The sequence below is a fragment of the Pygoscelis adeliae genome, unplaced genomic scaffold, assembly GCF_000699105.1.
Source record: "Pygoscelis adeliae isolate BGI_AS28 unplaced genomic scaffold, ASM69910v1 Scaffold186, whole genome shotgun sequence".
Classification (NCBI taxonomy): domain Eukaryota; kingdom Metazoa; phylum Chordata; class Aves; order Sphenisciformes; family Spheniscidae; genus Pygoscelis; species Pygoscelis adeliae.
Genome location: NW_008825071.1, coordinates 6236571 through 6249757, shown reverse-complemented (window position 1 = coordinate 6249757; position 13187 = coordinate 6236571). Strand labels below are relative to the sequence as shown.

At 39.0% G+C, this 13187-nt stretch overlaps 1 protein-coding gene across 2 annotated transcripts in view; it reads left to right on the top strand.

Annotated features, from left to right (window-relative positions):
- Window positions 1-11752, top strand: part of CAP2 (CAP, adenylate cyclase-associated protein, 2 (yeast)) — a 70031-nt gene extending 58279 nt beyond the window's left edge. For both annotated transcript variants that reach the window (XM_009326487.1, XM_009326488.1), the window contains exons 8-13: window positions 2903-3095; window positions 3963-4138; window positions 5377-5500; window positions 5725-5807; window positions 8463-8603; window positions 10182-11752. In XM_009326487.1, the coding sequence (XP_009324762.1) occupies window positions 2903-3095; window positions 3963-4138; window positions 5377-5500; window positions 5725-5807; window positions 8463-8603; window positions 10182-10265 (801 nt within the window). In that variant the 3' untranslated portion in view covers window positions 10266-11752. The remainder of the gene's footprint in view (window positions 1-2902; window positions 3096-3962; window positions 4139-5376; window positions 5501-5724; window positions 5808-8462; window positions 8604-10181) is intronic.
- The last annotated feature ends 1435 nt before the right edge of the window (window positions 11753-13187 follow it).

Sequence of the window (13187 nt, the reverse complement as noted above, 5' to 3'; positions counted from 1 at the left end):
ATACTTTCCTACCTCTGATCTTTCTTGAAACGTAAACGAGGCATTCTCCGGTCATACAAAACCATATCCAAACTTGATTGATGTATTTAAAATCCTTCCTTTTTGTCTGTACTTCCACAAGATAGTTCTTTCAGCGTTCTAGGAGAGAGATCATCCACTTCCACAGATAAATCCCTTTGAGTTTTGCTTCCACCTCGGTTACATAGACATTCCCGTACTTTTGTTGCCATTTGGGAAACTGCCTTTGATGCACTACTCGGCAGCATCATTTGAGCCTGGAGTCTCCAGCATGATCTGTGATGGCCTTCAGTTTGACACTTTAAGCAAAGAGACTGGCAGAGTGACCCACCACTCTCTGTTGTATGCAGAATACCCAGATAACTTATACATCTTTTTTTCTCTAATGCATCTTTGCAGCCTTTGCAGCATTTAATTGGTGTTAATTCCAAATGAACATGTGAGTCTCACACACACAAGTTTCTGGAAAATCACAGCACTGTATTTATGCAGGTGGAAGCAGTAAGGTATGTTTGGGAAATCAGATGTCAGTCTGGAATTTGGGAAATCGGATTTTTATCTGAGACTGCAAGTTATTAACCGCTACCACTACTACTATTAATCTCCTCCCATAAAGCATACATAATTCATACCTGCGTGTTCACACTGCACTGTGAACGGTGAGTGCCATTTCTGGGTACCTGAGTATTTTTAAAAGCCCTGCAAATGCAATGCTCGTAATTCTGGATAACCAGGACATAGTGGATTCAGTTGCTATGGTTGCAGGCAACAGATAGGGATCATCTCTATTGCACCTCAGGCAGCAACAACTGATTGTGCCACTAAATGCACTTCCATTCATTTTTTTAATCATAATAATTCACAGTTGTGCTGACTCTGCTGCAGGTAACATCACTGGCATTAGCAGAGGCAGGAAGACAGGCACTGTAAATCGAGGTCCCAGTGAAGAAGTCGTCTCCAGCCTAAAACAATAACCTGTAACTACTAAGTATGTAAGCAGAAACACTCTGAGTTAAATGTATCCATGCAACAATGAAATGTCTCTAAAAGCAGTCCACATCAGTTCCGGTATATCTTCACAATAAATGATAATCAATTCCAAAAGGGGATTCTTCTCATTTGTTTACATTTGATCAAAAAGATGTAATAGCATAGAAGAGAGCTCATTCCATTAAGAGATCTGGGATCCCTTCAGAAACAATCAAACTGTACCACTACATCAGTTTCATTACTCACCCAAGTACCGGGGATTCAACAGTCTTTTTTGTGCAATGCAGTTTTAATGTCACTAATGTGACAAAGAATCTTGCTATGTATTCATCGCTAACATATTCCACAAATGGCTCCTTCAAATGCAACAGTACTTAGATGCTGAAGATGCATGTGCCAACAGAGGGTGTACATTAAGAGGTTAACTAATATTATTCCCTTTCCATGCTACTCTAATTAGGGTCATAATGGCTAAGAGGTTTGAATGCAGTTACTTACTCAAATGTGCCAGGCTGCTTTTGTTTTAAAAAAAAGTATGTCTGAAGAGTTAAAAAAACAGAGCATGTGCACCTCAGCCCCTTTCCCTTCATCAGTTGGGATTACAGACCAGAGCAAGTTTACTTTTTAAAAAATAGCTACAGTTTTCACTCATGTGAGATGCGTGGACCAGACGGATACTTTGCTGTTTCAGTTTAGTGGAAAGCAGAAAGGAGTTAAAAACATCCTCTGAGTCCAGCTAAGCAGTATCTATTGATTACCAGGGATGCACTTGTAACGACCTGTATCTCTTAACAAAGGTAGCCAATTAGAGGAGCTGTGACTCTGTAAGGCCCCGTCATTTTCCCATTGTATCTGCCTACCTAATAAATATGTACTGGTGCAATGCACAATGTCTGTATAGCTAGCTAAATTCATCAGAACCAATCTAATTTTTCACAACGGTTCTTTTAAAGCTGCTGCAGAGAGGTGGGACCAGAGTGACACTCAGTGGCAAGACAGAAAAAGTCATTCTCAGTTTCTCAGATTCTATCTAACATCTATTATTAGGATAGATATTTATATTGCAAATAAATTAAATAAAAGTTTAATTAGATCGTTATTAGTATTTTCTGTCTGGTAATATTCTATGTGAGCATTATAATTCAGACCAAAACATGTACTTTTGAATATGCAAACTGAAAGAAAGATTGGATTACTTCTTTTACCAAGCCCCCCTCACTCATAACTTGTGTGCTGTGATCTCCTGCAATTGAAAAAGAGAAAAAAGAATTTGAGAAATTGAACTAAAAACTCCAATACTGAATTTCAGAAATAGAGACTTGAATCACCATGGGTTTACATTCTGCTGTATTTGAATCTTTGCAGATTACCTGAACAGTCTGAAGAATAGCGTTTTACATCTTGCATACAACTTAGCGTGTTGCATATGTATAACTGACAGTTTGTGACCCTCCCAGTTATTTGTGTTAGATCGAAACATTTTCTGTATGTTTCTGAATGCACACCAATCTATGGCTAACTGAATTTCGTATCTGAAAAAAAGGAGACATTTTCCCTTTTATGTAAGTAAACACTGGAATAAATTATGGGATCTTTACTATTAAAGATTTTTAACATCAGTCTTGACAAGCATTTGAGAGAAATATTTTAGGTGGGGTAGTTCTGCAGTAAGGTAGCGTTGTGAACTGTCAGTCTTTCCAGCCTTGCCTGTTTTGATGCAGGGAAAGATTCATAGTATTATGTTCGATTATGGTGCCAGAAATTCTTCTGAGCCTGTGGCTGCCTAGAGTCACTCAAACTCGCAGCATTCAAGGATGTTAATAAAGAGACGCTATCATAATACAATGTTCCTTGAAACACTGTATGTAAAATAATTTCCATCTATCTCAAACAGGGTCCTGTTGCATCACCCATGTCTATGCGATCTGTTCTAACAAGCGGGTCATGCCTCTCCCCACCACCGCCACCACCGCCACCGCCACCTGGACCTCCCCCCATCTTTGATACAGAAACTGTAAAGGATGAAGGAACTGCATCTCGCTCAGCCCTATTTGCACAGCTTAACCAGGGAGAGGCAATTACCAAAGGTCAGGAGAAAAATCAAATTTCGGTCCGTGAGTCAGACTACATCAACAGCTGCTATATGTATTAACCCAACTTCCACTGCATTTTCAAGTTACATTTAAGCAGCTCAGATCTTTCTGAGGCTTGCACTGAGTCTGCTGGATGAGACTGCATACTAAAACCTCCTTTAGAAGCAACAGCACCCAAATATGTTCAGCATACTTGAAATTCACACCATTTATTTACAGGTGTCCTTTTAATTTTAAGGCAGCCAAGCTGGACATCTTCAATCCCCAGTAGCTGGTGAACCTCTAAGTTGCAATTGCAATAAAAATTTATTCCGCTTTCTGATGTACATTCAGTGTACCAACCTGTGTCAAAATGTGTTACGTGTTAGGTGGGAAGGTATGGCTTACAGCTCAGTGTGGAGTACAATAATAAAGCTTTTTGTATTAATACTGGACAGTTGTAATTAAAGTGGATAGCTGTGAATTTAAATACATACAATTGCTATATCTGCCTTTACTGCTGGAGGGATAGGTCAAATATTGTCGTAAATTAGAAAAATAATCTCATTTTTATGGATGGAAAAATATGACATAACAAGCTCTCAGAGCTCGCTACAGACAGAGAGGGACTAGAAAACATTGTGGCATTTCCTGTTAAAGATACTAAGATAGCCCATCCACGGTAAAAGAGGTACTGCTAAAAATATGTAGGCAGTTACACTTAGAAACAACTTTAGTTTCCTTAGGTCGTTACCCAGGAAAACCTCGAGGAAATAAAAAACGTAAATTCACAGAATAATTTAACACAATTACAAATGAACCTTTCCTGGTTAAATATGAACACCCTTAGGACTGGAAAACAGACTCTTTTTTTTTTTTTAGGGCTTCGACATGTCTCTGATGACCAGAAGACTCACAAGAACCCCAGCCTACGTGCCCAGTGTCCATCTGTTCGTTCTCCGACAAAAAGCCATACTCCAAGTCCCACCTCTCCCAAGAATTCCCAGCCACAGAGCCATGCCCCTGTCTTGGAGCTAGAGGGAAAGAAGTGGAGAGTGGTGAGTTCCAGTCAGGCCTCTGAATTGCGCCCTGCATATTGCAAACCAGGTTGAGCACTGAACATCTTGCAAAAGGCCGTCTGTGATCAAGGCGCAACAAATCAAAGTTGCAACTAAAATGGGCTGATTCTTGCATTGCTCTGCCTTGCTACAGTTTAGTTTTTACTATTCTGTAGCATCTAAAGTTAATTCATTTGTCTCTGAGAATCATATACTAATTTGTCTGAACTGGAGAATATCCGAACCAGCATATAAATTCCTTGCAAAATCAGACAATCCCCCAGAAACAAGTCCAGTGGAGAACTCCCATTAAAATCCCTTCTTGCAGGCCATCCGTGCGAGTGAGAGATAACAGTATTATCACAGAGCACTTTCTCCAGCTTTGTTAACCAATGGAATTATACATCTGTTTTTCATCACCGTGCAAGCACGTCTCCCATGTTTAAAAGTAGAGAAGTGTTTTCCTTTTGCCAATCTACAGATGGAAAAGATGGTAGATTTGTTTCAAGTTTGGGAGTTAATTTAAGCAGGCATATACCAAGGAATCTGTGACTGAAAGTTCACATGGCTCTGTTGGTTAAAAGAGGGGAGAAGCAATATGCAGTTTAGTCATGCAGAAGGTTATATACACAGTCATTACCGTGGAGTTGAGTTTGCAGAAGGTGCAGTCACAGTTTGCCTGTGTTGTGTGGCCATAGGGTTCTAGTACCTGGAACTTTCCTTGTGGATCCCTAGTCTTTCCTTGACATCCATGGAGTGTAAATGTCCCTTCACGCTTCACAGTGAAAGGAAATGTCTTCACCTAGTACTCCTTATTGCATATGGTAATGCCTGCACCTGTTTGTAACACACTGTGTAGGCCATTATATAACGTTCGGGGGAACAAAAATGTGCTCTGTTCTTCAGGGTGCCGCTCTAAACTGGATGGAAGCCAAGGAACAGCTTTGCGAGGGCATTTTTAAATCGGTGTGAGCGTAATGTCTTTGCTATGGAACTAATGGGTTTTGTCATGGTCGGTGCTCAGTTCTTCAGTTCTGCAGCTCTAAAATACACGTGTCATCCAAGGGTGAATTAGGTGAAATATCCGATCACCAAGCAGATTAGGTTTTTAAGCCACAGGAAGGATATTGCTCTGTTGTAACTGAAGATGCAATGACTCGAGGATAAGTTGTACTAAACTCTGTCTGACTGTTAGCTAGTTAAAGACAACCAATTAAATAAACTTTCTTTTGAAATAGGAATATCAAGAGGATAAGAATGACCTGGTCATTAACAACACTGAACTCAAGCAAGTGGCCTACATTTTTAAGTGTAACAAATCTACGCTTCAGATAAAAGGAAAAATCAATTCAATTACTATTGGTGAGTGGATAGCTCAGCTGGGCTTTAAATGCCAATCTTGAAAAAACTGACTTATGTGATTAATAATGCATCTGAATCATTCCATTCCCTTTAATGGATTGATCACGTGAGTAAAGCAGCTCAGCTATGCAGTGCAAGACTGGGAATTTTCATAGTCGATGTAGCAGGCGTGCATATATTTGCTTTTATCTTGCCTTTCTTATTTATGATTGCTTTTATTTTAGACAACTGTAAAAAGTTTGGCCTTGTGTTTGACAACGTTGTGGGAATCGTGGAAGTGATCAATTCCAGGGATATTCAGATTCAGGTAAATATCTATTTGAAAAGGAAAGACAGACAGAGAACAAGCAGGAAACAAAAAGCTCAAGGTGTAGCTACAAGAGATTTTAAAAACTCACAGGAGCACAACAAAAATAAGAGATTGATGCATCCAAATGTATCTTTATATGCACTAAATTCTGCTGATGCCTTTAGAAAATGCTTATGAAAAATATTGAGCATCACTGAACAAACCTCACTTACCCCAGTCCCTTCTGGTTCCAGTGAAGCTGAGAGATCTATACACTGCAAGAACTATTACTTCTGGCCCTAATTTTCTTGCTTTCATGGTAAACAGCTCCTAGCACTTGAAAGTTCAGCGGTGCTTATGGAACAAATTCTGGCAGTTAGCTAATGGATTTCTAAGCCCAGAATATGTTTTTTTCTTTTTTTCTGATTCTCTCAATGGAAAGGTTCAAATAGACTGTCAAAGGATAACTAAATGACATAAAGTGAAAGTAGGCGCCGGGATTTCGAAAATCTCCCCTGCTAGTGACGTGACACATTACGTGAGTAAGTAATGTAGTCACTTGCCTACAAATGGGCTATGAGCCGCTGCTGGTTTTGTCTTTGATAGCCAGTAAGCAAAGCTTCATCAGAGATCACCTTCCTTGTGGTTCTTGTGAAAAGAAAATAGATGTATTTTAAATCTATATATTGCCCTCTCTGTTGGGGATACTTGCCCCGTTCAAAATATAGGCAGTCTGCCTCACATTTACAGCACTTCATTCATCCCACTCCGAAGAGGTCTAATTATACATGCTCTAGTACTCGGTTGTGTCCAACATACACGACCTAGTCTCAGGAAAGGACTTTAGGTTGTATTATTTGGAGCAAAAAAGATATGAAACGTTAATTAAATTATACCGAACTGTCAGTCTTCAAGCAAGGTGAGGCCTTTTGCTTCAAAGGCTGTGCCTGCTGTATGACATTAAATGTAGACAGTTCTGCTCCGTGCTTCAGAAATACTGGTCACAGCCACCGCAGGGAGTAAGAGCAAGATGGTTTTTTATATTTTGCACCTCATGCAAGTGACTGACATTGCTACCAGCTGTGCATCATCTTCTGAACTGTAACAAGCAGTTTTATTCACGATCACTACATGTCTTCTTACGGCAGAGGCAGTTACTTAAAGAAAAAGATCCCAGGCATTTATTTGAGTGTTTTTTAAAATAGCTAGATGATTTTTATCATTACCTCTAGAACTATTCATGAAAGCTGAAAAATTCATACGTAATGAACAGCAAATCCACAGCTTGTTAATACTCAAATAAAGGGGAAATATCTTTTCTAAGAATCAAAATTCTTTTGATTAAGCAGGTTCTAAAAATATTGCATAAGGCTTCTACGCCATGGAGCAGAGTGGAGTTCCACTTAAGAAGATAGACTCTGGCTATATGCTATATGCTGCTTGAATCAGGCAGCTTCTGCAGGGTTTGAGTATGTCAAGTGCTGAGCACCTCAATTTTCTCAGTATTTCGAAGACCTGAGCTTATAATTTGCAAATACGTGATATGTTAATGGAACAAATGTCAGTAAATTCATCCTAAAGATTTTGTTATAAATAGTTACTTCAGTGCCATATTGCTTGGCTCTCCTTCCTTCCAGTGGGGTTTTTTCTCTTGCCAGATGTTTGCAAAATTTATCAAACACACCCTCCTTTTGTTCTCTATTGCATGAGAACCCATTAAAGAAAAGAAAGATGAGTTTAGGATGCATTGATCACTACACAGATCAGACTTCAGGATCGGAGTGGGATGCAAGAGGGCAGACAGACTTGTTCTTTGTTTGCTGTCACATTTAAGGAACTGAAGCTGAAAATACATTCTTAACTTGAATGATGGGAGGCACTCTTCCATTAACAAGTACATATCTATCACGTGCTGTTACTGTTTTATGGCTCAGAATAACCTCTGCCCTTTTGATGCATTGTCCAGAGTATACTGCTCTCCCTGCTAGAGAGGGCAGCAGGAGGAGGCATTTTTACTGACAACCAGCAAGTCAGCCAGTTAGCCATGAAGAAATCTTCTAATCTGTACAATCGTAAACAAGAGAAGATTTCCCTTTCTCCCCAAGTAAATCTTGTGCTTGCTTTTAAAGTGACATAAGAAATACCTTTAGAGATTTAAATTGATCTCAGTACTTTTTTAGAACTGTAGCTCGCCTGAAGGGGATAAAACCCCTTTCCTATTGTATGCTGTAAAACCTGGAAGAGCTTTGAAGCCTTCAGGACGTATTACAAAACACTTGTTGAGTAGTACTGTATGCTGGGGTCTTTCATTTGCCCTTACTGGCTTGAAGTTGACATGTGTGATTTCTTAACCAGTTCTCACTGATGAACAAGGTGAACACCGCCTAAATATCAGCACCAAAGTGTCACTGAAATTAGAGAGAATCAGGGAAGCACTTTCATCAAACTGTATATTAAATGTCTGCTGTATAAGTTTGCTGTGCACATAGATCTTTGTTACCACCACCAAGAATTTTCAGTGTCTAACAAATCAAGTATCAGCATCATGCAGGCAGCTGACACAGAGATCAGGTGTTGGTGGCCAAAATTAGACCTGGCAGGCAATGAGGATTTTATTAACAGTATCTTTGTGTGCATTTTAAGATTTGATATTAAGTAGATTTTATTTTGCAGGTGATGGGGAAAGTGCCAACCATTTCTATTAACAAAACAGAAGGCTGCCACATCTACCTCAGTGAGGAATCATTAGATTGTGAGATTGTGAGTGCTAAGTCATCCGAGATGAACATCCTCATCCCCCAAGATGGTGATTATGTGAGTGAGATATTTTTAAAGCTTTCCTCTCCCTTCCCCACTAGACTTGGTAGCTAATAGTATTTAAACTGCTAGAAAAGAAACTAACATACAATACATATTGTGTCACCAAAAAATGATCCAAAACAATTGAATTTCTATGTACCAAATTTCTATGTATGAATTTTTACGTATCTCAGCTATCAGTGCAGGAAGAACTCCTTATTTTCTGGGGCACAAAGTCATTTCAAAGATCAGACATGACATCATTTCTTTCCATTTTGATAGATAATGGTTTTATCTCCTGTCCATTTAATGGGGTTTTTTTATATCTAAACATAATCTCCCAAAGAAACTCACTTCACACAAGAGCACTCAAGCCTGAAGATGATGCTAAAACTAAGATAAACATAATACTACTACAGACGAAATAATACAGTATAATATACTTGTTTTTTCTAAAGCTGTTGATACGTGGGTAGCATCTGTGGCACTTTCTAGTATTTTCAACATACGTCCTTAAAAGCCACTTGAACACGTGCATTTTCCCGGCTCCTTTCCTGTTCTAGTAAGATTTTCATACTATGCCCACCAGCATTTCTAGTAAAGTCACGCTCTGTCACTTCACACACTGGCAAGGGATCATGCAGGCAAAGCATACTCGTAATAGTTTCCTAGTTTCCTCAGCAGAGCAGCGTTGAAATTGCACTGAATGACCATAGACAGAACTTAAATTTCTCGTAAATCTTTTGGGCTGGAATTTTGAATGGTAGAGGGGTTTAGGCTTTATAAAAAATATGGAACAAGAGAATTCTCGTGCTCCACATTTCCAAAAGTGACTGCTGGATGCCCAGCTTCAGGTAACTAAAAAGGGAATGATTTTCAGTGGGTGCATATTCACCTATTTCTTAAAAAAGTCCTTTTGATCAGTCTCGCCTCAAATCACTGTATCATCTGAAATTACTGGCTATCAAAACACCTATCTGAGGTCTGAAAGAAAAAACCCTTCTCTTCACATCTTCTTTTGTTTACTGGAAACAGAGGAAGACCCAACGACATGTCCCATCTTTTCACCGAATATACGGAATGGAAGGAGACCTTCTTTGATGTTCTGCTTCATTTTGTATACCCCACAAGGGATGCTGAGTCTTTTGAAGTGTATCACACTTAAAACGATAGCGGTTTTTTTAAATTTTATTCTTCCATATTATAATATTGCGTTCGTCCTTAAAATTAGTCTCCTCGTTAAATCTCCGCATCTAAATCCTTTCTGCTGTCTTCCAGCCCAGACACTGATGGAATCTAAAGTCATTTCTGACATGAGGCTTATTTACTTAGTTGTTCCAAATAATGGTGTGAGAGGGATTATTGCAAAGTAGTACCATACCAAGGCTATTTGAAACTGGGTAGCAATAAGGCTTTTTCCTGTGTGGCATTGTAAAATAGCTTCCTAGGGTAATGAAGAAGGCTTCTCTGTAATCCTGGCAAGTCTGAGCTATCAATGCTTTCTCAGTCATGTAGCACTAACAGTATTCCACCAGTTTCCATGAGGTATCCACTGTTTATTTAACCATCATTGTTGCTTTTGTTTCTTACCAGAAAGAATTTCCGGTTCCTGAACAGTTCAAGACAGCGTGGGATGGATCTAAGTTGGTCACTGAACCTGCAGAGATTGTGGGTTAACTTCCTAACGCCATACAGCACTTGCTGACCGTGACCAGACCACAGCCAGCATAAACAAAGCAGTAATGTAAAGAACTAGAAGTAGCAGTAGTTTATACTGCTGTGATAGGCCTTCAAGCATTAGCTCTGCATGCTAGAAACAATAACACATCTGGCACGCTTTGTTAGGCATCCCAGTATTTTTCACGTTTCCACACAGTTTGCCTTCACATACAATTTTAATTCTAATAATGTCATGTGAATGTAATGGATTAAAACCCCCACCCTCCAGTCACATCATTGGTTTGAAATACTGTATACATTAAGCCAAAATACTGCATGATACACTTTGTTATCATCTTGCTTCAGTGCATTCCTTTTTCTGTTTCTGCTAATCAAAATCAGCATTAAGACTTTAAGATGTTTATTTTTACCTATTGAGCGATTCCTGTATGATGCAGAAAAAATGTACCCCTAGAAAGTATGCCGTTCGTTGTAGTTCTGTGGCAATCAAAATGGGTTTTGTTTTAAACAAGCAAAAAAGGACAACTTTCAGCAATACATTTTGCTAGCAGAAGATTAAAAAAATCTGGTATTTTAATAAAACACTTTTCTAATATGTATATTTAGAAGATCCCCGTTTTCTGTGAGTTATTATGGTTCACAGACTTGCTGTTGCCCTCTCATTTCTTGCAAATTAGTAATTCTTTCTAAGCTAAAGCCTCACCTAAGCTAAAACCTTGCAGCAAATCACTTGATGGTTTTTTGCTCCTTGGATTCCTTTTTTTCTTTTGTGAGACAATCTCTCATTCTTTAAAATTTCACATTGTATCTTGCATCCTATTCAGAAAACTGAGGGAGGCATATGTGTCAGATACCAGCTAGTTTCCTTACTAATAACGTTCCTTTAAAATATTGCTATTGCAGCTCATATTCATTAAAAATACCTTCCCGTTTCTTCCCCACATTTGTAGGACTTATTCAATTTCAAATATGTCCACAAAGCAAAGCCATAGGTTTATGTCATACTAATTCTGAGCCCAAATAAAGGGGTAATTTCCTGTTTAGCCCTTTGATTCTACTTTTTAGTCCCTATTGTACATGCTTTTTTAACAAAGGTGGAGCGTTGTATACATTTGTACTATTTCAGCACATAGTACGAATAAAATTTTAAAAATTTAAAAAGTCAGCTTATGTTTTTGATCACTTGTAATACTTTGTAACAGTGAAATCACAGTGAGATGCTTGCAGAGCTAGTTACAAGCTAAATTTTGTGCCTAATTTACCTTGAAAGTATTTAATTCTTGAGGGTTTTTAAGTATATCTTTGATTGTAAACCCTATACAATACAACCAGTAGTGCTCATTCCGTAAGGTTTTGCTATCTGATGTTTAATCTATGTGTATAATGTGTTTGCTTTAATACATACCATTTTTTCAACAGTAAACTTCTTATGAAATAAAAAGGAAAATGTACTTGTTTAAATACAAAGTTGTTCAGAGCTTGCTCCATTGCAGTTTGTCCTATACGCTTTCTCCTTCTTCAGTGCCGTTTCAAAAGCTTGATTGAGGAAAAGTAGCTCCTCCTCCCATTTAATTAAATTATTATCACCTTTGCTGCCATAGTCCACCTGACAGTGAATAGTGGGTATTCTGCGTGCTAGCAGACAAACCTGAAGTTTCTTGCATGTAACTTCGGTGACAGCCAGAGAATTGAGCTTTTCACGATTCTCACTTCTAGGTACACCTCTGTCTTCCAGAGATTATGTCTAGGGAGATGATCATGACCTGGGGCAAGTTTATAAGGTTTGCCTTCTATTTTTAGCTTTTCCCATTGTTTCTCTATATGGCTTTGGATGTGTCCCTCCTGTGTTAACAAACCACAAGCGGCCCACTCCGTATTTCACTTGGATGTGCTTCATATCTGAAAAACGGACATCGCATACTTGTCATGATAAAAGGATTGTTGAAGGACTGTTTAATCCTTAAATCATAATCATCATTTGTTCCATAAAATAATCTCATTCTGGAGCATTCTGACCTGAAATAATGACTCTTGTTTTCATCCAGCATCAAATAGGGATCAAGTCATTATGCAGCAACAGGAAGCCACTTAATCCTTTGGAGGTATGATACAAAACAAGTATCAAATGCTTGATGATAAGCAGAAAGCAGCAAGACAGCTCTGAATCACTACACAGGCAAATTATTTTAGTTACTCCTAGGGATTTAACTCCCCCCTCAAAAACAGTGTGAAGGCTGGTCTGATTCTTCTTTTAAACGTTTGAAAGCAAACTAAAACTCCCTTGTGGGTAGACCTTCTCCCTAACACTCATGTTCCTGCAACATGCAAGACCCAAGTACAATTTTTTTTGACTGGTTTCTTAACAGGAAGAAGTCTTATGCAGTAACAGTGCATGCCTGACAGTCTGAACACGCCTGAGAACTCTGTCAGAGGGCAGAGGTTTAAAAGATAAGGAAGAAGGCTTTGCATGGACAGACCCAAGGTAATTGCTTCAACTGGAGAAAAGGCTAACAAGTCCATGCATTATTAGACACCAGAAAAATAGGAGAGAGGCTTTTTAAATATGCAAATAGCTTTTATCCAGTACTCTCAGTCAGGCACATGACAAAAAATCTATAACCAGCTAAATCGATAGCCCAGCTCAAGTGCATCTACACCAATGCACGCAGCATGGGCGGCAAACAGGAGGAGCTGGAAGCCATTGTGCAGCGGGAGAGATATGACTTAGTCGCCATCACAGAAACATGGTGGGGTGACTCTCATGATTGGAGTGCTGCAATGGATGGTTATAGACTCTTCAGAAGGGACAGGAGAGGACGGACAGGCGGCGGGGTGGCTCTGTATGTTAGGGAGTGTTTCGATTGTCTAGAGCTCAATGATTGTGAGGATGATACGGTCGAGTGTTTATGGGTAAGGATG